The 26231-nt window shown below is 38.4% G+C and overlaps 1 protein-coding gene across 2 annotated transcripts in view; it reads right to left on the bottom strand.

Moving 5' to 3' along the window:
• Positions 1-26231, bottom strand: part of phf2 (PHD finger protein 2) — a 101015-nt gene that overhangs the window by 32121 nt on the left and 42663 nt on the right. Inside the window, exons 5-14 of one of the 2 annotated variants that reach the window (XM_061938042.2) lie at positions 24163-24304; positions 22622-22808; positions 19900-20062; positions 13997-14084; positions 13388-13494; positions 9284-9375; positions 9109-9198; positions 6132-6363; positions 6010-6068; positions 5748-5864 (exon numbers count right to left, since the gene is read on the bottom strand). In XM_061938042.2, the coding sequence (XP_061794026.1) occupies positions 5748-5864; positions 6010-6068; positions 6132-6363; positions 9109-9198; positions 9284-9375; positions 13388-13494; positions 13997-14084; positions 19900-20062; positions 22622-22808; positions 24163-24304 (1277 nt within the window). Of the gene's footprint in view, positions 1-5747; positions 5865-6009; positions 6364-9108; positions 9199-9283; positions 9376-13387; positions 13495-13996; positions 14085-19899; positions 20063-22621; positions 22809-24162; positions 24305-26231 lie in introns of both variants that reach the window. The other variant, XM_061938037.2, reaches the window with a different exon arrangement.

Genomic DNA, 26231 nt, shown 5'->3' with positions numbered 1-26231 from the left:
AATTTGTCCTTAAATAAAATAGTGAACATACTAGACAACTTGTCTTTTATTAGTAAGTAAGCAAACAAAGGCTCCTAATTACTCTGTTGACGTATTCAGTAACATATTGTGTCATTTATCATTCTATTTTGTCAAAATTATGAGAGACAAGCTGTAAAAATGTAATATTAATCCACTTGTTCATTTACTGTTAATATCTGCTTACTTTCTCTCTTAACATGTTCTATCTACACTTCTGTTAAAATGTAATAATCACTCATTCTTGTGTTGTTTGATACTTAACATTAGTTATGGATGATACCACAAATTTAGGTATCGATCCGATACCAAGTAGTTACAGGATCATACATTGGTCATATTCAAAGTTCTCATGTGTCCAGGGACATATTTCCTGAGTTTATAAACATAATATGAATTTTAAAAAAAGGAAAAAAGATTTTGTGACGATAAAAAATATCGATGTAACCATAGTAGTATTGGCTAGATACGCTATTGTACTTGGCATCATTACAGTGGATGTCAGGTGGAGGTCCACCCATGGCATTTGTTTACATTCAGGGTGCTAGCTTGCTGTTAGCTGTTAGCTATTGTATCCTCCTACGGTGTGTAGTGAAGCATGTTTAGATATTCCTCGTCCTGCAGGGATGAAACTTACTTTATTCGTCGCCATGGAGGCGAGGATTAGTGATTTAGAAGAAGCTAAAGCACTGCCGACTGCGAATGGATGTTTGTGCCGCCGAATATGCTCCTCTGCTCGTAAAACCAGCAATGTCATGACGTGACGACGCGCCGTCATGCCCGGGAACCGGTAATTTTCAAACAGAGTGTAGTACCGTTTTTGATTAATTAGTACCGCGTTACTATACCAGTACAACCGTGCAGTATACCGTACAACTCTAATACATATACATGTTTAGACATTTGGGACATTACACACATATATATGTGTGTGTGTGTGTGTGTGTGTGTGTGTGTGTGTGTATATATATGTGTGTGTGTGTGTATATATATATATATATATATATATATATATACACACATATATATATATATATATATATATATATATATATATATGTGTGTGTGTGTATATATATATATATATATATATATACACACATATATATATATATATATATATGTCTTAATAAGGTTATCCAAAAAATAGTGCTCGATACCGTAGTAGAGCGCAATATATGTATGTGTATATATATATATATATATATATATATGTGTATGTGTATATATATATATATATATATATATATATATACACACACATATATATATATATATCATCTCCTGATGATTGAGGGAACCCCCCCTCATGAAACAGGCCTGTAGAGATGAAATAGTCTTGTGATTTTTTTTCCCACACATACATATGTATATATATATATATATACATATATATATATATATATATATATATATATATATATATATATATATATATATATATATGTGTGTGTGTGTATATATATATATATATATATATAGATATATATATACACACACATATATATATATATATAGATATATATATACACACACATACATATATATATATATATATATATATATATATATATATATATAGACATATATATATATATACACACACATACATATATATATATATATATATATATATATATATATATATATATATATATATATATATATATATATATATATATACACACACATATATATATATATGTGTGTGGATATATATATATATATATATATATATATATATATATATACACACATATATATATATATATATATATATGTCTTAATAAGGTTATCCAAAAAATAGTGCTCGATACCGTAGTAGAGCGCAACATATGTATGTGTATATACCGTATTTTCCGCACTATTAGCCGCACCTAAAAACCACAAATTTACTCAAAAGCTGACAGTGCGGCTTATAACCCGGTGCGCTTTATATATGGATTAATATTAAGATTCATTTTCATAAAGTTTAGGTCTCGCAACTACGGTAAACAGCCGCCATCTTTTTTCCCGGTAGAAGAGGAAGCGCTTCTTCTTCTACGCAAGCAACCGCCAAGGTAAGCACCCGCCCCCATAGAAGAGGAAGCGCTTCTTCTTCTACTGTAAGCAACCACCCGCCCGCGTAGAAGAAGAAGAAGCGCGCGGATATTACGTTTCATTTCCTTTGTGTGTTTACATCTGTAAAGACCACAAAATGGCTCCTACTAAGCGACAGGTTTCCGGTTCATGAAAAGACGCAATCTCTCCATCCGCACACGGACTACTATTTCACAGCAACTGCCTAAAGACTTTCAAGAAAAGCTGGCTACTTTCCGTGCATATTGTAAAAACAAGATAGCTGAAAAAAAGATCCGGCCAGAGAACATTATCAACATGGACGAGGTTCCACTGACTTTTGATATTCCTGTGAACCGCACTGTGGATACAACGGGAGCACGTACGGTGAATATTCGCACCACAGGGAATGAGAAGTCATCCTTCACTGTGGTTCTAGCTTGCCATGCTAATGGCCAGAAACTTCCACCCATGGTGATATTCAAAAGGAAGACCTTGCCAAAAGAGACCTTTCCAGCCGGCGTCATCATAAAAGCTAACTCGAAGGGATGGATGGATGAAGAAAAGATGAGCGAGTGGTTAAGGTAAGTTTACGCGAAGAGGCCGGGTGGCTTTTTTCACGCAGCTCCGTCCATGTTGATATACGACTCCATGCGCGCCCACATCACGCTGGTTTTTAATATATTATTAAAGTTTGACTGACCTATCTGACTGTTTTTTTGACATTCCCTTTAGCGCAGTTAGATGCGGCTTATAACACGGGGCGGCTTATAGGTGGACAAAGTTTTGAAATATGCCGTTCATTGAAGGCGCAGCTTATAACCCAGGGCGGCTTATGGTGCGGAAAATACGGTATATATATATATATATATGTGTATGTGTATATATATATATATATATATATATATATATATATATATACACACACATATATATATATATGTGTGTGGATATATATATATATATATATATATATATATATATATATATATATATATATATATATATATATACACACACACATATATATATACACACACATATATATATATACACACACATATATATATATACACACACACACATATATATATATATATATATATATATATATATATATATATATATATATATATATATATATATATATATATATATATATATATACACACACACATATATATATACACACATATATATATATATACACACATATATATATCCATCCATCCATCTTCTTCCGCTTATCCGAGGTCGGGTCGCGGGGGCAGCAGCTTAAGCAGGGAAGCCCAGACTTCCCTCTCCCCAGCCACTTCGTTCAGCTCCTACCGGGGGATCCCGAGGCGTTCCCAGGCCAGCCGGGAGAGATAGTCTTCCCAGCGTGTCCTGGGTCTTCCCCGTGGCCTCCTACCGGTCGGACGTGCCCGAAACACCTTCCTAGGGAGGCGTTCGGGTGGCATCCTGACCAGATGCCCGAACCACCTCATCTGGCTCCTCTCGATGTGGAGGAGGAGCGGCTTTACTTTGAGCTCCCCCCGAATGACAGAGCTTCTCACCCTATCTCTAAGGGAGAGCCCCGCCACTCGGCGGAGGAAACTCATTTCGGCCGCTTGTACCCGTGATCTTGTCCTTTCGGTCATGACCTAAAGCTCATGACCATAGGTGAGGATGGGAACGTAGATCAACCGGTAAATCGAGAGCTTTGCCTTCCGGCTCAGCTCCTTCTTCACCACAACGGATCGATACAGCGTCCGCATTACTGAAGACGCCGCACCGATCCGCCTGTCGATCTCACGATCCACTCTTCCCCCACTCGTGAACAAGACTCCGAGGTACTTGAACTCCTCCACTTGGGGCAAGATCTCCTCCCCAACCCGGAGATGGCACTCCACCCTTTTCCGGGAGAGAACCATGGACTCGGACTTGGAGGTGCTGATTCCCATCCCAGTCGCTTCACACTCGGCTGCGAACCGATCCAGTGAGAGCTGAAGATCTTGGCCGGAGGAAGCCATCAGGACCACATCATCTGCAAATAGCAGAGACCTAATCCTGCAGCCACCAAACCAGATCCCATCAACGCCCTGACTGCGCCTAGAAATTCTGTCCATAAAGGTTATGAACAGAATCGGTGACAAAGGGCAGCCTTGGCGGAGTCCAACCCTCACTGGAAACGTGTCCGACTTACTGCCGGCAATGCGGACCAAGCTCTGACACTGATTATACAGGGAGCGAACTGCCACAATAAGACAGTCCGTTACCCCATACTCTCTGTGCTCTCCCCACAGGACTTCCCGGGGTACACGGTCGAATGCCTTCTCCAAGTCCACAAAGCACATGTAGACTGGTTGGGCAAACTCCCATGCACCCTCAAGGACCCTGCCGAGAGTATAGAGCTGGTCCACAGTTCCACGACCAGGACAAAAACCACACTGTTCCTCCTGAATCCGAGGTTCGACTATCCGGCGTAGCCTCCTCTCCAGTACACCTGAATAGACCTTACCGGGAAGGCTGAGGAGTGTGATCCCACGATAGTTGGAACACACCCTCCGGTTCCCCTTCTTAAAGAGAGGAACCACCACCCCGGTCTGCCAATCCAGAGGTACCGCCCCCGATGTCCACGCGATGTTGCAGAGTCTTGTCAACCAAGACAGCCCCGCAACATCCAGAGCCTTAAGGAACTCCGGGCGGATCTCATCCACCCCCGGGGCCTTGCCACCGAGGAGCTTTTTAACTACCTCGGCAAACTCAGCCCCAGAAATAGGAGAGCCCACCACAGATTCCCCAGGCCCTGCTTCCTCATAGGAAGACGTGCTGGTAGGATTGAGGAGGTCTTCGAAGTATTCCCTCCACCGATCCACAACATCCGCAGTCGAGGTCAGCAGAGCACCATCCCCACCATACACGGTGTTGACACTGCACTGCTTCCCCTTCCTGAGGCGGCGGATGGTGGTCCAGAATTGCTTCGAAGCCGTCCGGAAGTCTTTTTCCATGGCCTCCCCGAACTCCTCCCATGTCCGAGTTTTTGCCTCCGCGACCGCTGAAGCCGCACACCGCTTGGCCTGTCGGGACCTGTCTGCTGCCTCAGGAGTCCCATGAGCCAAAAGAAACCGATAGGACTCCTTCTTCAGCCTGACGGCATCCCTCACTGCCGGCGTCCACCAACGGGTTCTAGGATTACCGCCACGACAGGCACCAACTACCTTGCGGCCACAGCTCCAATCGGCCGCCTCGACAACAGAGGTACGGAACATCGTCCACTCGGACTCAATGTCCAGCACCTCCATCGTGACATGTTCAAAGTTCTTCCGGAGGTGGGAATTGAAACTCTCTCTGACAGGAGACTCTGCCAGGCGTTCCCAGCAAACCCTCACAATGCGTTTAGGCCTGCCAGGTCTGTCCGGCATCCTCCCCCACCATCGCAGCCAACTCACCACCAGGTGGTGATCGGTAGAAAGCTCCGCCCCTCTCTTCACCGTATATATATATATATATATACACATATATACACATATATATATATACACACATATATATATACACACACATATATATATATATATATATATATATATATATATATATATATATATATACATATACATACATATACATACATGTATATAATTCATTAATATTACAGATTCATAAATAAATATGGGAGTCAATCTCACCTTATACTTCCATTTTGCTTCTGTCTTGTTTTTGTTCTGCTCCCTGATTTCAAATTTTTCCACATTATTTTGCTGAAATGTTTCCTTTTCTGACAGAGTCAGAATATTCTTCACAGCCTGGAAGAAAAACAACATATTACTTGTTCAATATGATATTTGTCATGTAGATACAGTACAGTTGTTCACACACGTACACAGAGCATCTTGCATGCAAGGCTATTTGGTGTTGAAAAATACTGTAGTCAACATCAATGTTTCTTACCTTTGCCTTCTTGGGCTGCTCCATCTTACTCAAGATGTCCTTTGCATGGGACTCCAAAGCTGCGAAACTGGAGGGTTTAGGTGGAGGTGGTGAATCTTTGAGATTTTTGATTTTCTTTTTACCTCCATCTTTGACCTTGGGCATTTTGGGAGATTTAGGAGCCTTGGGCATCTTTAAGAGGCTTGGTGGCCTCGGAGGTTTCGGGGGTTTGGAGGCTTTCTTTCTGGCTATGTCGCTGTTTGGTGAGGGGACCTCAGCCGGCGAGACCGGCTCTTCGGGGTCAGAATGGGGGGATAGTGGCCCTTCTACTGGCAGTTTAAAACCGGGTTCACATTTAATGGCTTTTGTTGCATTCTAAAAATGACAAGAGGGCAGAGACACAATTATATTTACTTGAACCAACCCTGGGGACATGATGACTTCAAAGTCAGTAATCTATTAAAACTATTCAAACAAGAAAACAACCAGCTAATTTCAGACAACTGTCCCCCCCCCCCCACACACACACACACACACAGTTTCTGGCTCCATAATTCCCACTGAAATTAGTATAATTTTTCCACATTTGTCAACCAATTTAAGCCACACTATCATTGTAATTGTTTCATATATACATTTATTTCATTATTAAGATTGTAATCTAAATGCGCCAAATGTGTGGTATTATTTTGAAATGTAAAGATGCTTTTATTTTGAAATGACGTTTACCGGAAGTATTGTTGCACTGCTATCACTCACTGTTGCAAATTACACCCAGAAGAGAAGACAAACTTTTCAGCTGTTTAATTTCTTTATATAGCATGCAGCTAACGAGGTAAACTACTTCATATTACCGTATTTTTCGGACTATAAGTCGCTCCGGAGTATAGGTCGCACCGGCCGAAAATGCATAATAAAGAAGGAAAAAAACATATATAAGTCGCACTGGAGTATAAGTCGCATTTTTTGGGAAAATGTATTTGATAAAACCCAACACCAAGAATAGACATTTGAAAGGCAATTTAAAATAAATAAAGAATAGTGAACAACAGGCTGAATAAGTGTACGTTATATGAGGCATAAATAACCAACTGAGAACGTGCCTGGTATGTTAACGTAACATATTATGGTAAGAGTCATTCAAATAACTATAACATATAGAACATGCTATACGTTTACCACACAATCTGTCACTCCTAATCGCTAAATCCCATGAAATCTTATACGTCTAGTCTCTTACGTGAATGAGCTAAATAATATTTGATATTTTACGGTAATGTATTAATAATTTCACACATAAGTCGCTCCTGAGTATAAAAAAACTGTGACTTATAATCCGAAAAATATGGTACATGTATCTTCATTTTATGACATTTTGTTAGGCTTACACACTGTGCTTGTCGAATTTATGTATTTAGTTAGCTAATACTGTCATACGTGTTTTACTTAGTTTTTACGGTGAATTTGGAGGACAAACTACCCCTTGATGAATACTAGAGCATCTGCAATGGAACAAATATACAGGCTGTTCTAAAAGTATGGACATATGCACAAAAAATATACTGTTCAAACTAGTGTTGTCCCGATACCAATAGTACTGGTACCGAAATACATTTTGGTACCATGGACCCCATCAAGTCATAAAAATGGGGTCCCATTTTTTTGTAAGCGTTGTGAAAACAAATGATACATGTAAATGGTAAATGGTTATACTTGTATAGCGCTTTTCTACCTTTTTTTTTAAGGAACTGAAAGCGCTTTGACAGTATTTTCACATGCACCCATTCACACACACATTCACACACTGATGGTGGGAGCTGCCATGCAAGGCGCTAACCAGGACCCATCAGAAGCAAGGGTGAAGTGTCTTGCTCAAGGACACAACGGACGTGACTAGGATGGTAGAAGGTGGGGATTGAACCAGGAACCCTCAGGTTGCTGGCACAGCCACTCTCCCAACCGCACCACGCCGTCCCCATGTCTGCATTATCCTGTCATATCTCACATTCTATATTGTGTTTTGGAAAAAGGTTGTCATAAACGTTACTTAATTCGTTTAAAAAAAATAATACAAAAGAAAACAATGTATTCAGTTATAAACATTCATTCACTTTCTTCTTTCCTTCATGGATCTTTACCGCTGCCGGTATTTTTTTCAATATATTTATTGTAATATTTTCAGAATGTGTTTGTTCTATTTTTGGCCAAAGTAAGACAAAGAAAACAATTGAAGTTGTCTTTATTTTTTAGTTTCAATGCCATGATTTTAATAGTCCGGCCCGCGTGTGCACAGTTTTTCCTCCATGCGGTCCCTTAGCTAAAATGAGTTTTGACACCCCTGGTATAGCGGCACTTAGTTGTAATACACTTTTCCACCACTTGTGGCAGTAATGGCAACATCAAACAAACAAAGGAGAATTTTCTTTAGCGTAAAATGAGGTCTAAAGTAGTGAAAGTGGTCTTTTCATTTGCACTGTAATTGTATTCACAGTTACTTTAAGAAACATTTACATTATTATTATTATTTATTATTAATTCAGTAATGTATTTATTTTAGCACTGCGTAATTGTATGTACATTTATTTTTCATCATGCATCCCTTTTTTTGCAGTATATTTGATTAGTATTTATTTTTGTAGTCAGCCTGACCTAAGCCTTGATAATAATCTTTGTGATTAACACATGCTTTCATATCATTTGACAAGGTTGGAAACTGTTAATAGGTTAGATTGTATGATTCAAATTAAGAGTACTGTAAGATTACTAATTCAGTGTTAATATTTGAGTGGGCCCCGAGGTCGAAAAGGTTAAGAACCCTTGATCTAGGAGTTTGAGTTTTTTGAAAGGCATATTACATGCTAAATTGGGCTGTTTTGGCAATCTAAGAATAAACTGATTTCAATTAATTTTATTGGAGAATGTTGTTTTGATATAGTATTTAAGGTTACAAGCTGCATCACAGGATCAATTTAGCTTGTTAGCAAAAATACCAACACTGTAAAAATACCGTTTATCATACACTTCATATCAAGCTTATGTATCTTTGTAAATATTAATATATATATATATATTTCTTATTATATTGTGAGATTATTTAATATTTGTACCAAAATATAATACCTCTGACAGTCTAATCTCTCTGGCAAGATCCTTAATAAGCTGCGACGGTTTCATGTTCTCTGGAAGCTCATCTTCATGTTCTAAGAGAGCCTGACAAGTGAAGGGAAAAAACAATCCTCTGTCAATACGTGGATACAGTATAATAATGCAGAAACATGTCTCCATGCGTCCATACCTGTTTTTTAGTCCATGACCTGAAGGCTCCATTGATGATTTTTGCACCATGGATCAGGTACGGCGCAGGCTGTTTATTTGCTTTATGTAAACCTGCACAAAAGACCAATTGAAGTTAAAAATGACTGTTCGACGACTATAGGAAGTCAAACACAATTTAATATTTAACTGAAAATGTTGGTGTTTTCATTTCCCTGGCCGCCTTGTCTTACACGTACACAGTTTGACAAACAAAATATAAATAAAAAATTACTAAAGGACCAGAGATATAGAGTATGTGTATACATGTGACATGAATACATTGTAAAATACATAGATAAACACATAAATAAAAGAATATTAAAACAATTAAACCTAAAAATTGTCATTTTTATGTCATACATGTTAACAAGTTACATTAATGAACATCATATTACAAACCCCAAAACCAGTGAAGTTTGCACGTTGTGTAAATGGTAAATAAAAACAGAATACAATGATTTGCAAATCCTTTTCAACCGATATTCATTGAATAGACTGCAAAGACAAGATACTTAAAGTTCGAACTGGAAAACTTTGTTATTTTTTGCAAATATTAGCTCATTTGAAATTTGATGCCTGCAACATGTTTCAAAAAAGCTGGCACAAGTGGCAAAAAAGACTGAGAAAGTTGAGGAATGCTCATCAAACACTTATTTGGGACATCCCGCAGGTGAACAGGCTAATTGGGAACAGGTGGGTGCCATGATTGGGTATAAAAGCAGCTTCCATGAAATGCTCAGTCATTCACAAACAAGGATGGGGCGAGGGTCACCACTTTGTGAACAAATGCGTGAGCAAATTGTCCAACAGTTTAAGAACAACAAGGAATTTAGGGATTTCACCATCTACGGTCTGTAATATAATCAAAAGGTTCAGAGAATCTGGAGACATCACTGCACGTAAGCGATGATATTACGGACCTTCGATCCCTCAGGCGGTACTGCATCAAAAAGCGACATCAGACCTGTCTCCCATTGAAAATGTGTGGCGCAATATGAAGTGTAAAATACGACAACGGAGACCCCGAACTGTTGAACAACTTAAGCTGTACATCAAGCAAGAATGGGAAATAATTCCACCTGAAAAGCTTCAAAAATTGGTCTCCTCAGTTCCCAAACATTTACTGAGTGTTGTTAAAAGGAGAGGCCATGTAACACAGTGGTAAAAATGCCCCTGTGACAACTTTTTTGCAATGTGTTGCTGCCATTAAATTCTAAGTTAATAAATATTTGCAAAAGAAAAATTACGTTTCTAAGTTCGAACATTAAATATCTTGTCTTCGCAGTCTATTCAATTGAATATAAGTTGAAAAGGATTTGCAAATCATTGTATTCTGTTTTAATTTACAAAATACACAACGTGCCAACTTCACTGGTTTTGGGGTTTGTAAATTGTGACAATTCAACACGTCTGAAAAGAAAGAAGGAAGACGCACAGCTCATTTAATCCTGGTCATTTTATCACTTCCTGTGTTTAAATGTTAAAAGTATAAACCTAGGAGTAAAAAACTAACATAATTATCCTATAATGCAGGATACTGCGTAAACAATATTTTTTTAATCATAGAAGCAGATGTTATTTCATACTTTCCCTCTTTATCCAATGTCACTCATAGTAATTAGGTTTACCATTTTCTAATCCAGACAGAAAATAGATTAAAGAATGTGTACTAATGGACATTTTATTCAGTGATGAAACCAAAGTGGAAAAAAAAGGTAAACCACTTTTACAATGTGATGTTTCCCGCACATTTAATCTTCAGTTCAAAATGAATCCCTTTCTTAGCATCAATCCATGTTTATGAAAGTGTGATATCATCGAAATAATTGGTTCAAATATTGGGATGATTTTGAAATTTGCAAATATATTTCTGCTGTTGAACTGAATAATTGATTGTTCATTTTCAGAAATCTGCGTTCTAAGAACTCCGGCTTATTAGTGATACCCAGAGCCCAAAAAAAGTATGCGAGCTACAGAGCGTTTTCTATTCGGGCTCCAGTACTCTGGAATGTGGGGGTCCCCACATCTGCGGTCTCCTCCAAGGTTTCTCATTGTATCCCATTGGGTTGAGTTTTTTCTTGCCCTGATGTGGGATCTGAGCCGAGGATGTCGTTGTGGCTTGTCCAGCCTTTTGAGACACTTTTGATTAAGGGCTATATGAATTAACGTTAATTGATTGATTGATTGAAATGCAAAAAGTTACCGTGGCATCCGTTTGTACAAACCCCGTTTCCATATGAGTTGGGAAATTGTGATGTAAATATAAACATCACAATATAAACGACCTGCTGTCGTGTCCTCCGGACCAAAGAGGAAAAGAACCATCCATATTGTTATAGGCGCAAAGTTGAAAAGCCAGCATCTGTGATGGTATGGGGGTGTATTAGTGCCCAAGACATAAATAAATAAATGATAAATGGGTTATACTTGTATAGCGCTTTTCTACCTTCAAGGTACTCAAAGCGCTTTGACAGTATCACCACATTCACCCATTCACACACACATTCACACACTGATGGCGGGAGCTGCCATGCAAGGCGCTAACCAGCAGTCATCAGGAGCAAGGGGTGAAGTGTCTTGCCCAAGGACACAACGGACGTGACTAGGATGGTAGAAGGTGGGGATTGAACCCCAGTAACCAGCAACACTGGCACGGCCACTCTACCAACTTCGCCACGCTGTCCCTAGACATGGGTAACTTACACATCTGTGAAGGCGCCATTAATGCTGAAAGGTACAAACAGGTTTTGGAGCAACATATGTTGCCATCCAAGCAACGTTACCATGGACGCCCCTGCTTATTTCAGCAAGACAATGCCAAGCCACGTGTTACATCAACGTGGCTTCATAGTAAAAGAGTGCGGGTACTAGACTGGCCTGCCTGTAGTCCAGACCTGTGTGGCGCATTATGAAGCCTAAAATACCACAACGGAGACCCCCGGACTGTTGAACAACTTAAGCTGTACATCAAGGAAGAATAGGAAAGAATTCCATCTGAGAAGCTTAAAAAATGTGTCTCCTCAGTTCCCAAACGTTTACTGATTGTTGTTAAAAGGAAAGGCCATGTAACGCATTGGTGAACGAACATGCCCTTTCCCAACTACTTTGGCACGTGTTGCAGCCATGAAATTCTAAGTTAATGATTATTTGCACAAAAAAAATAAAGTTTATGAGTTTGAACATCAAATATCTTGTCTTTGTAGTGCATTCAATTGAATATGGGTTGAAAAGGATTTGCAAATCATTGTATTCCGTTTATATTTACATCTAACACAATTTCCCAACTCCTATGGAAACGGGGTTTGTACTTATTTACCTCTTCTGTTCTCAACTGGCAACTGAGTTTAAGTCATATACTGAATATGCGCACTGTATATTTGTCCACTAAAATTCATTTTAGTTTTATCTTTTGGACCGACTCGTCAGTCAAAATGCCAGAAGTCCAGCGCCCAAATGCGTGAAACAATGCCCTGCTTTGAGTGAAATCCTAAGAATTCCATTCAAGTGTGGATTTCTTCTTCAATTTGCTAATACAAAACAAGTGTTTCAACAAATATCCTCTTCGTCTTGTGAATTCCAGAAAACCTTCCCTTAAGTGGCCTTGATTGCAGCCGTGATTACAATGAAGAGGAGGCAACCCAAAAAAGGAAGCATTAAATATTATCACAGAAAAAAACATTAGAGTCTTTCCCTTGCACTTAGAAAGCATACAAACTAATGTTCTATTAATGACAAGGCCTTGTGGGTCTGAAATAGCGTGCAAAACCCACACATGCATGGATAAAATGCTGGAACGATAAACAACTGAGTGGTGTTTAATTTTGTAATGGAGCAAGTGATTCTTGTTCGGCCAAACCTTTTGAAGTATGATCTGTGAACTCTGCAATTCACTGCTTAAATGACTGCAATAATATGCGAGCATCTGCTGGAAGGGTGCAGGCCCCAGCTGTCACACATTTTTGTCTGTTTTTTTCCGCTTTTGTGAATTTTCCACAGTAATGTAATAGCTGCCATACTTGAAAAAGACACCACGTTATACAGAGAAATACGACATGGCTTTTTTTTACATCAAGTGTTCATTCACCTTTGAATCGCTCAAGGAGATGGCGTCCCACATACCAGCATGCGGTCTCAAAGTTGGGGAAGGGGTTGAGTGTTTTCACCTTGAGCCGCTTCTCAATTTCGTACGCTCTAAAGAAAGTCGGTGGAAAGAATTCGTCAAAACTAAAATGTACATTGTCAAAATGTCATCAGACAAAATGTGAGCAAAGTAGAATTATATAGAGGATTTATTTGTGCTCAAAGCAAATACTGTAATCACAAAGCCAAATAATAAATATAAAATAATAAAAATGTGTGGCCTACTACCTTGACCAAAGAGCAGGATGCGGAGAAGGTAAGCAGCGCACAGGGGAACAAACTGGTGAATAGTTCATTCACCTGCACGTTGCCTACCCTCTCTGCAACCTGGGGTCACGCCAACAGCCACCATGTGATATCGTAACACGCTGTCCGTTAATCTTTGACATGACAAACACTAATAGTTGCCCAACTCCAGCACAATATGAATGGGGCCTGCAAATTATTTGATGTTTTACTATGATTTTCCTGTGGCTTTCTTTTACAGTATTTAAATGTTGTCACACAAAAAAAACCTCCTCTTTAATATAATAATATAACATGAATTAGAAACCTCATCTGCATCTCGACACTCAGGTTGTGGACAAAATGGCCAGAGAATGCCAAGCAGTCAACCGGCGTCAGTATTGCGTTGATCCAACCTGAGAACAAGTACACATCATTCAATGTAAAACCATTTATCTTTTTTAGACTCCTTTAAACATTTGCAGGTTACGTGTTTAGAATGACCAGCAATTTCTATCATAATTACGAGACATCTAAAATGTATACAGTACTGTACCGTATTTTCCGGACTATAGGGCGCACCGGATTATAAGGCGCACTGCCGATGAGCCGGTGTAGTCAGATCTATTTCATACAAAAGGCGCACCGCATTAAAGGGGTCATTTTTTCTTCTAAATGTAAAATACTTCCTTGTGGTCTACATAACATGTAATGGTGGTTCTTTGGTCAAAATGTTGCATAGATGATGTTTTACAGATCATCTTCAAGTCGCTTTCTGACAGTCACTTCAGAATGCGCCGTTTTGCGCGTGGTCTTATTTACGTGGCTAACCTTCGACAGCGTCTTTTCTCCGTCATCTTTGTTGTAGCGGTGTAGCGTGCAAGGACGGGAGTGGAAGAAGTGTCAAAAGATGTAGCTAACTGTTTTAATGATATTCAGACTTTACTTCAATCAATAACGGAGCAGCATCTCCTCATCGTGGCTCACTAGTTCAACAACACAGGAAATGTGTCTCGTCAAAAAACGTCCGACCGGAACTCGCTAATAACTAAAGTTCCTTGGGTGAATAATGTAAACTCACTACACCGGTATGTTACAGTGTTTTCATGGCAAGTTTACTGACAGATATAAGTTAGAACTTTACACTACTTTATATTGGAAATGGCAACAGCGGAGGATGAATGTCCCATAACAAGAAGATAGAGGAAAAGAAGAAGCTTATGACTACGGTGACTACAAAGGCGGATGCGCACAATTTTTCAGGACTTGTGCAGATCCCAAGTACAGATCAGCAGGTACCAGAAGGTAAGAAAAGTTGCTTTTGCATATTATTGCGAAACAAAACGCCAGATAATATGTCTTACCTTATACACACACCATAATAATACTCCTGTGTTTAAGCACAGCACAATCCATCAAGCGGTGTGGCTTCAGAGCTTACCAAAGTGGTACAAAAACATTTTGATATATTTTTGAGTGCCGTGTACAATGTATGTTTTGAATGGAACATATAAAATGTTGGTGTTGTTTACTTGAGTCATATTGCAGTCTACACGTATCTCTTATGTGTGACTGCCATCTACTGGTCACACTTATCATTACACCATGTATCAAATAAAATAGCTTCGAGGTCGGTAAGCACAACCAAAATGATTCCGTACATTAGGCGCACCGGGTCACAAGGCGCACTGTCGAGTTTTGAGAAAATGAAAGGATTTTAAGTGCGCCTTATAGTCCGAAAAATACGGCATTTATATTCATCTATCTACATGTGATACACACTACCATATTTCAGTTCCTCCAGGATTTTGTTGTCTTTCTTTGCAACTGTTGTGGCCTAAAATTTTTCAGAGAATAGTGGGAAAAGTTGAGATGTTTTAAAGCTTATTTTTTTCAATGACATTGAATCAACTTGTGATTGTATGAATTTGTTATCAATGTTTTCCTTGTAACCTTAACCTAAATAAGAAAACCAATACTTTATTGATGTTTTACTTTTTTTAAATTATATTAACCAAAACGTAGACACGAAGGCCAGGTTTTATGATGATTGTATTTTTATTTATGATTTTATATGCCATCATTTTATGTTTCTTTAAAGCGCTTTGAATTACCTTGTGCTTGAATTGCGCTCCATAAATAATCTTGACTTGCCTTGAAGATGGAATACTTTGACTAGCTAAATGGTGCTAGAAGACCACCAATAACAGAGAGAAGATTGTTCAGAGACAAAAGCAACCTTCTGAATGAATTTGACGATGAATATTTTTGTGACTCTTTTCGTACTTCCAGAGACAATGCAGCTGAAATTATTTATTTGCTGCAGACAAAGCTTTAATAAGTAAGGGTAACCCCTATACCTCTTTCCTTACAAGTGCTTATCACCTTCAGCTTTTTTGGCATGTGGAACCTTTTATAGATGTATTTATTTGGTGTGAGTGACTCAGCAGTCTGTGAAATAGAGCACAGAGTCTGCAAAGCAAAACGCAAACAAAAAGATTAGTTTAATTACCCTGATGTTGTTAATCATAATTTTAATACGGGAACATCCTGGAGTGATTGGGTGGTCTAATGGAAACAGATATTCGAACCCTCGACCCCTGACTGTGCAGCCAACGTGTTGATGACTCGGCCACTTGAGCTGTACTGATTCTAAATTTCCTTCAATGCATTTCCTGTTTTGGTTTCTGTAGTTGAATCATCTTTATCTTCATTTATGTGATACTTTGAATTCATTTGATTTAAAAGTTACTTCTTGCTTACACTGAAGTTTTTCAAACTATTTATGATTTGTTGTCTCCATTCTAAATTAACTTCACTCCCACACACATACACACTGCTACATTCAATCCCAGGTTTTAAGTACACTCTAAACGAGGGTTGTCCAAACTTTTTGACTGGGGCACCGCATTGGGCTTAAAAAAAATTCACGAGTACATATTATTATAATAGAATAATGGATATATAATTAATAACTAATTGGTTATTAAGAGCATGTGAAAGTTCAACTCCTACCTTGTTGACTTCCGTGATAACCTCTTTAAGGTTTTTTATTCAATCAGAAATTTCAAGCAGCTAAAATTTGGCAAACATGAATAAGTTAGAAGAGAGTGTTTTGCATTTTTCCCATCATCCCTTTTAAATGGGTGTCATTTTGTTTTGTTTTTATGTTGATTGGATGTTTTTTTAATAATAGCTAAAGTTCAATGAGCAGGTTGTGTTATGTGTGACCATGTTTGTTCAATTTTTGTACTGGTTGATTTTTTTATTACTGCACCATGACTAGGGAAGTTTGTTTGAATTGGGTGATATTAGTAAATACTGTTCTTTGATGGCTTGAAAGTACAATTAAAGGCAGAGTTACTTTCATTGGCCACCTGGTAGGCTGCAAAATGACAGCAATCAGTCCAAAAAATATTCATATATGACATGGATGAACACTCCAACTTGTTTATTGAACTTGTGCCATCTTGCGAGCCAAATTAAAGACGGTGGCAGGCCGCATTTGGCCAGCGAGCCGTAGTTTGGACACCACTGCCGTAAACCTTTGCACCACGTGTACATCCTTAATATAAGTTGGCTTCAGAGACATGATCTTATTTGTTGTTGATTAACTTTGTCTGAGACTCTGTCGTCTGAACTTACTTAAACGGAAGTTAAAAGGGAACTGCACTTTTTTAGGGAATTTCGCCAATCATTCACAATCCTTAAGTAAGGCAAAACCACATATGCCTGTCTTTATTATGCATTCTAATTTGTAATATACGTCATGTACGAGGTTGCTAACAATGAAGCTAAATGAGAGTTATCTATTGCGCGGAGTGTTGCCAACCTTCCCTTTAAAAACAAAGATGCTGGACAACTTTGACATTGGCCTTAAACCCAGAGATGGCGAGAAAGACATGAAAAGTAGCTAGTTTGCTCCACCTTTTTTTTTTTTTTTAACCTGCTTGAGGATTATGATTAATTTTTCATCTGAACAGGAAGATACAAACATCCCATCAAGCGACATCCCAGTAAGAGCAAACATTGTACAGTAAGTGATTGTTTTATTATGTCCGTAGTTTGTATTTCTTGGTTAGCACTTAGCAATACTGTTGCGTGATGCTTAGTGTTGGATCTGCTTATCACTCAGCTTCTAAAACTTGTACATAATCCTCTTTATGTTCTGGATAAAAATTATGAGGTTCTGGATCATCATTTGTGCCAAAGTAGTCTATGTTGTCTCTCACGAAGTCTGCCATGATTAGTAGTATTTGTTGTGGTTAAAGGAAATAGCGAATGTTGTGATGTGTCTGTGAAATAAATTTGCAGCGGGATGCTTAAAATCTGCAAAATATGTAATTATTACAAGTTATTATAGGTGTGCCTGTTATTACATTACATATATACTCACAGCGTGTTTAAAAAACATTGATGGAGGTTTTTAAGAGTACTTTATAGGCGGAATAGAGCAAATCTCATCTATTGTTAGCTTACTCTTGTTAGCGTTTATTCCTGAGTTAGAATGCATAAAAAAAGAAAAATATGTGTGGTTGTCCTACATAAGGATTGTGAATAGTAAAAAACATTCCATGAAAAAGTGCAGTTCCACTTTTAAGTGACATCACAGAAAGCAACTAGATTAGTGTGGATTTAGTTAAACCAGATTATTTTAGTCCTGGTTGTATTTATGCCCTGAAGGTGAAACTATGCCATAATGTTTGGTATGGATAGAACATATTGTATTTTCTCATGTATGAGTGGCTTGGGCCAGCAAACAGCTGTGTTGTTTGAACAAATGACTCACATTACTGTTCTTTTACTGATTCAAAACAATTCCTATGGTAACATATTTCAACATGTTTAATATATAATCAATCATTACATGCATACTGTATTTCAGACTTGGGCAAATTAAGGCCTGGGGGCCGGATGCGTTAAGCTTTTCAATCTGGCCCGCCGGACATTCCCCAAAAATTTTTTTTTAGATCTTTAAGATGGAAACTGTAGCTGCCAGTATGATGTGCAGTGATGTTTTCAAATGACCGTAAGTCTTGAACTACACAAAGAATTTCAATGGTTGGAATCAGCCCTTTTGCATGATATACTAGTTACTATGGTAATCTAATTAGTTACTATGGTAATCTAAGTCACAGCACCTCAGACGAGGCACCAAGTAGTGTGGGTGGGGAGCGTTTCCACAGAGTGTTTCCAGAGAGCAAGCCTGAAATGCGGGTGTCAGGGACAGACGCAGAAGGAGATTTTTACAACAACGTTCTAAAGCTTAGTGATATATCAGATGTATCAGATTGTAGGTGGGGTTTTTTATTACCTTTCGCGTTCATATTTCGCTGTGTTTGTTGCGTTTCGCTTGATTGTAAAATATGTCGATCGAGAGGGGGTGTGATGTTCAAATGTTAATATTCAGTGTTTTATCGTTCATAGTTAATATTGTAAATCCTACATTCTTTATTTTCATGTACATTCTGGGAGTCTCATTCAGTAAAAAAATTATTTAATTCCATTCCGTTTTTTTAAGGTGGTCTGTCATAATATTTTTAACATTCAATCAGACATTATTGTGAAGTTTTGTGTGTCCTGGGCATGACGTTAAAGTGCATCCGGCAGTGGAGGCTCCTCTATGGGGTCTTGGGACACTAGGAGGTTAACCCCTTTACTACTGCTACCCCAGGTGGCCCTTGGCAAAGGCCTAGTACCTGACTGCTCCCTAGCCAGGGATACGGTGAAGACCTCAACGGCGGAGCAGGCAGAAGACGGTAGATTTAAGAACTACCACAACGGCTGCGATGGCGGAAGAAGGATGCAGCAGAAAAGGGTCCCCAGTCGTCTTGGATTTCATGCCACTGGACCCTGACCCGATTCTGTCAAGGATTGTGTGGTGACTGTCTATGCACCAGTCTCCCCACGTAAAACAAAGTCACGCACAGGCATCCTCCATAAAGGGATACACCCCTACCAGGAGGATCGTCATACTCGTTCGAGTGACCGCCGATGATTGTGTAGTTTTGTATTAGTGTTCCTAAAAATAGATATATCGGCCCCCGGACACATTTTTTTCTCTAAATTTGGCCCCCCGAGTCAAAATAATTGCCCAGGCCTGCTGTAATTGGTATTTCACGCTTAGACATTTACTTTGAAAAATAATGTATCGAGTAGCAGTGCACACACTGTCACTGAGACGGCGGAGGAAGTTTGTCCAGACTTGGACTGCAGTTTGGCCGTTCTCACCTGAGGGAATGAGCAGCGTCTGTCCTTGCTTGAGAGGGCATTTGTAACACTTGTCCACCTGGTCGGCAAAGAACATTTCACCGTGACTGGACGACGACCTCCAGCGCTCGAAAAGCGACAGGTTGGCAGAAGTGGGCTTGATGAGAAAGAAGATCTTCTCTCCCTGGAAATACATGGCATGCATTGTTGGAGTCATTAAATATTTTATTTAAAGTAGCACAACACTTCTGTTTGTTTTCTGTTGTAATAACAGGTCAAATACAGTGGAACCTTGATTTACGAACCCTTCACTCGCAAACTTTTTGGTTTTCGGTCTTCGCGCATGCATGGATCGATCGTTTCTTCCGGTACCGATCGCGTAGTAACAAGCCTAACCCTGCACTAGACCAGACATGGGCAAAGCACGTAAACTTAATCCAAATTGAGAAATAAATTTCAAGTAAATGATTTGCTGAAACAAATGCTAAAAGCTTTTATTTTGAAGGTGTAGTTTTTCGTGTATCTATGTATGCCATTTACGTCCGCAGTTTACGTAAGTAAATCTACTTTACCTTTGCTCTGTGTTGAACAGTGTCAGCCTACAGCAAAGTCAATTTAAGCTTAAAAAAAATGGATGGATGGATTGAATGGAATGTTGAGAATGCAGAGTTTTTGATAGACTGCTAATGCTAAGCATTTATTTTGTCAAGTTACAGGTTGACATCATGAATTCCATGTATCCAAGGAGCATTTCCACCAGGGTCTTTGTTGGTTTTTTAAAACCATAGTGGGTCGCAGAGGTACTGCAGGGGGGGTCATGAAATTTTTCTATCAATCCATTTTCTACCGCTTGTTTTTTTTTATAATATATAATATATATTTTTATAATTTTTATAATAATATTTTGCCACAAATGTAAATGTTTGTAAATATTCATTAACAGTCAACCAATACATTGCGGTGTAGATTAGAAATGAAAGTGGCAATTCCACACAACTCACTGTAAAAATATGAATACCGTATTTTTCGCACTATAAGTCGCAATTTTTTTCATAGTGCGACTTATACTCAGGAGCGACTTATGTGTGAAATTATTAACACATTACCGTAAAATATCAAATAATATTATTTAGCTCATTCACGTAAGAGACTAGACGTATAAGATTTCATCGGATTTAGCAAATAGGAGTAGGGATGTCCGATAATGGCTTTTTTGCCGATATCCGATATTCCGATATTGTCCAACTTTTAATTACCGATACCGATATCAACCGATACCCATAAATACAGTCGTGGAATTAACACATTATTATGCCTAATTTGGACAACCATGTATGGTGAAGATAAGGTCCTTTTTTTAAAAAATAAATAAAATAAAATAAGATAAATAAATTAAAAACATTTTCTTGAATAAAAAAGAAAGTAAAACAATATAAAAACAGTTACATAGAAACTAGTAATTAATGAAAATTAGTAAAATGAACTGTTAAAGTCTAGTACTATTAGTGGACCAGCAGCACGCACAATCATGTGTGCTTACGGACTGTATCCCTTGCAGACTGTATTGATCTATATTGATATATAATGTAGGAACCAGAATATTAATAACAGAAAGAAACAACCCTTTTGTGTGAATGAGTGTAAATGGGGGAGGGAGGTTTTTTGGGTTGGTGCACTAATTGTAAGTGTATCTTGTGTTTTTTATGTTGATTTAATTAAAAACAAAAACAAAAAAAACCACAGATACCGATAAAAAAAACAAACGATACCGATATATTCCGATGTTACATTTTAATGCATTTTTAAATTGCCTTTCAAATGTCTATTCTTGGTGTTGGGTTTTATCAAATAAATTTCCCTAAAAAATGCGACTTATATATGTTTTTTTTCCTTCTTTATTATGCATTTTCGGCCGGTGCGACTTATACTCCGGAGCGACTTATACTCCGAAAAATACGGTAATTATATTATTGTATTAATGTTAGTATTTAAGATAGCCAGCTATTAGTAATCTAATTGCCAGGTAACGATTAGTGCGCTAGTTGTAATGTAGCGATTTGGTTGCTAGTTGCCAGCTAGCAATTAAGGTACTAGATGTCAGCAACGATTAGCGCGCTAGTAGCATGGTAGCGATTAGTGCCCTAGTTGCCAGCTAGCAATTAGCGTGAAAGTTGCCAACTGGCGATTAGCGCGTCAGTTCCCAGCTAATGATTAAGGGGCTAGTTGTCAGCCGGCAAATAGCGCGCCAGTTTCTAGTTTGCAATGAGCGTGCTAGTTGTTAGCTAGCAATTATCTCGCCAGTTTTAAGCTAGCGATTAGTGTGCTAGTTGTTAAGATAGCGATTACCGTGCCAATTACCACTAACAATGAGAGTGCAAGTTGCAAGCTAGCAATTAGAGCGCTATAAAAATCAACTTAAGATGAGGAATAGCTAAACAGGCTACACTACACACCATAGGAGGATTAAGTAAGCCATGCTAGCTGCTAAGGATAAGGTCGAGTTCTTCAATATTAACAAAGGTGGCTGGTACGATACAAATATCGGCCTTAATAACACCAAGTATAGTAACCGTTTATGGTCGATACTACAAAAATTATATATTTTTTTTTATTGTCACAAAATCTTTTGTCGTTTTTGGTAGTGTTTACAAACTTGGGAAATAAGTTAAAAAAAAAAATTAAAAAAAAAAAAATCATGTATCTCCTTGGACAACTAATTGCCCACCTCTGGACTATACTGTACCTTTAATACATGATACCAGACAGAGGCACCGCCGCACTCAATGTGGAAGTCTGTGTAGCTGTCTTTCACGCAGATCAGGCAGTATTTTGTGACTTTTGGCTTCCCAAGCAGAGCGTCGTCAGGCCAGTAGTTTTCTGCCCAAGACAACCTCCGCACGATTTGAGGACTCTCCACAATACTGTTCATCCTGTTGCAGAGAAAAGGGTCAAATATGGACGACGGTACATCAAACAGTAGAATGTTGCATTAAGGCAGAGGTGTCAAAGTCGTTTTCACTGAGGGCCACATCGCAGTTATGTTTGGCCCCAGGGGCCGTTTCTAACAGTGAATACTATTATTAAAATTTTTTTAATGCATTTTATTAGTACATTTTAAAAAAAACTAAAATGTAAAAAAAATATGGTAATTTGCAATAATTTTACCTCAAAATTTAGTGTATGTTACTGTAAATGGACATGAATTCTAAATGTTTTCATCAGAAGGGGAAAATATGAACACCCTATCTGTCGGCATCCCAGTGAGAGCAGACACAGTACAGTAGGTGATTATTTTATTATGTTCGTAGTTTGTATATACTCTTACTCAGTGGCCTAGTGGTTAGAGTGTCCGCCCTGAGATCGGTGGGTTGTGAGTTCAAACCCCGGCCGAGTCATACCAAAGACTATAAAAATGGGACCCATTACCTCCCTGCTTGACACTCAGCATCAAGGGTTGGAATTGGGAGTTAAATCACCAAAATGATTCCCGGGCGCGGCACCGCTGCTGCCCACTGCTCCCCACTGCTCCCCTCACCTCCCAGGGGGTGATCAAGGGGATGGGTCAAATGCAGAGGACAAATTTCACCACACCTACTGTGTGTGTGACAATCATTGGTACTTTAACTTTACTTTAAAAGCAGTAATGCTGTTTTTATGGTAAAGAAAAAGGCAGCTCAGTTGCCAGAATTTTACTGTAAAATTGACATTTGTTTTTTTACTGTAAATAAAAAAAACTGCAATTTTACAATAACATTTTGGCTGCCACTTTTTTAGATTTTTGTTTTTTTTACCGCAAATTAAGAACTGTAGATTTTTCGATGTATTACTGTAAATGCCAAAACAGCACCACAGTTTATTACGGTAAAAAAAAAAAAATACTGTTTTTTTTAATTTAGAGAAAAATGCTGTAAAACCACAGTAAATTTCACAATTTACCATGAAATCTTTTGCTACTTTTACATTGCACAATTTGATGGATAACTTGCTTTGAAATCATTATTATTAGTAAATGTATTTCTATTTAAAAAATGGTTTGAATGTTTGATGATATAATTTTGCATAATTAGACAATATTTAAGTTAACATAATTTGCAATTACATGGAGTACATTTCTTTTCCTCCCAAAATAGAAAGAAAGAATACATTTAGTAAGAAAAGTTACAGTACTTTATTGATACATATTATTTCCAGGCTTTTGAGGGCCAAATAAAAGGAAGTTGCGAGCCACATCTGGCCCCTGGGCCTTGAGTTTGACATTAAGTGTGCATTAAGGTGTGGGTGTACCTCGAGTCAGAGAACTCCAAATTGATGACGTTCAATACTTTTTTTCTGTTTGTGCTGTAGTAATAATCAACAAACTCCTTCAGCTTCATCTTGCTATCAGTCTGTTTTGTGACGTCAACAACATCGACGCCAACATCGGGGCCTGGGATGTTGGAAATAAAACAAAGAGAATGCAATTATTCACAAAAAAAACAGGAGAACAATCAAATAAATGTACATGTTTCCCAACATAGCATTGGCACCAGTGCTGTACAGTAAATAAAGTATAAAATAGGGATGGTCCAATCAGATATTCAGGATCGTTATCAGTATAATTATGTTGGAAATGATCTTAAAGATCAAGAAGGAATAGGTAAATAAATGAATGAACATAAATCAAGAGAACATAGTGGTCCCTAACAAAGTTCTCTCCAAGGTGCAGACCTGCGCAATTGCGCATTGCTCACACGCCCTCTGCACACAGCACATCTATGCTGCGCACAAAATCAAATCCCATCTGAACTATAAACAAAATAAACAGATCATTTATTCTGTAGGATTTTGCAACGCAACCGTGAGTAACAGGTGACGGCAAGCGGACACAACAGAGAAAAAACAGTTAAATTATTATTAGAGAAGCTTTAAAGAGGGCAGGAATTCCATCCATCACTTTATTGATCAAACCTGTTTGTCGACCGTAGCCACAACAAAAACATAGTAAAAAAAAAAAATTAAATCTAGCAAAACTGGTCATTGTCTGCCATACTATTATTATGTTGGATCCACCATGGACTGGACTCTCACAATATTATGTTAGATCCACTATGGACTGGACTCTCACATTGTTATGTTAGATCCACTAGGGACTGGACTCTCACACTATTATGCGAGATCCACTATGGACTGGACTCTCACACTATTATGTTAGATCCACTATGGACTGGACTCTCACAATATTATGTTAGATCCACTATGGACTGGACTCTCACACTACTATGTTAGATCCACTATGGACTGGACTCTCACAATATTATGTTAGATCCACTATGGAGTGGACTCTCACAATATTATGTTCGATCCACTATGGACTGGACTCTTACAATATTATGCTAGATCCACTATGGACTGGACTCTCACACTATTATGTTAGATCCACTATGGACTGGACTCTCACAATATTATGTTAGATCCACTATGGACTGGACTCTCACAATATTATGTTAGATCCACTATGGACTGGACTCTCACACTATTATGCTAGATCCACTATGGACTGGACTCTCACACTATTATGTTAGATCCACTATGGACTGGACTCTCACACTATTATGTTAGATCCACTATGGACTGGACTCTCACACTATTATGCTAGATCCACTATGGACTGGACTCTCACACTATTATGTTAGATCCACTATGGACTGGACTCTCACAATATTATGTTAGATCCACTATGGACTAGACTCTCACAATATTATGCTAGATTTACTATGGACTGGACTCTCCCACTTTTATGTTAGATCCACTATGGACTGGACTCTCACAATATTATGCTAGTTCCACTATGGACTGGACTCTCACAATATTATGCTTGATCCACTATGGACTGGACTCTCACACTATTATGTTAGATCCACTATGGACTGGACTCTCACACTATTATGTTAGATCCACTATGGACTGGACTCTCACAATATTATGCTAGATCCACTATGGACTGGACTCTCACACTATTATGCGAGATCCATTATGGACTGGACTCTCACACTATTATGTTAGATCCACTATGGACTGGACTCTCACAATATTATGTGAGGTCCACTATGGACTGGACTCTCACAATATTATGTTAGATCCACTATGGACTGGACTCTCACAATATTATGTTAGATCCACTATGGACTGGACTCTTACAAAATATGCTAGATCCACTATGGACTGGACTCTCACACTGTTATGTTAGATCCACTATGGACTGGACTCTCACAATATTATGTTAGATCCACTATGGACTGGACTCTCACAATATTATGTTAGATCCACTATGGACTGGACTCTCACAATATTATGTTAGATCCACTATGGACTGG

This window comes from Nerophis lumbriciformis, linkage group LG03 (assembly GCF_033978685.3).
Source record: "Nerophis lumbriciformis linkage group LG03, RoL_Nlum_v2.1, whole genome shotgun sequence".
NCBI lineage: Eukaryota > Metazoa > Chordata > Actinopteri > Syngnathiformes > Syngnathidae > Nerophis > Nerophis lumbriciformis.
This window is presented reverse-complemented; position numbering and strand designations above follow the sequence as displayed.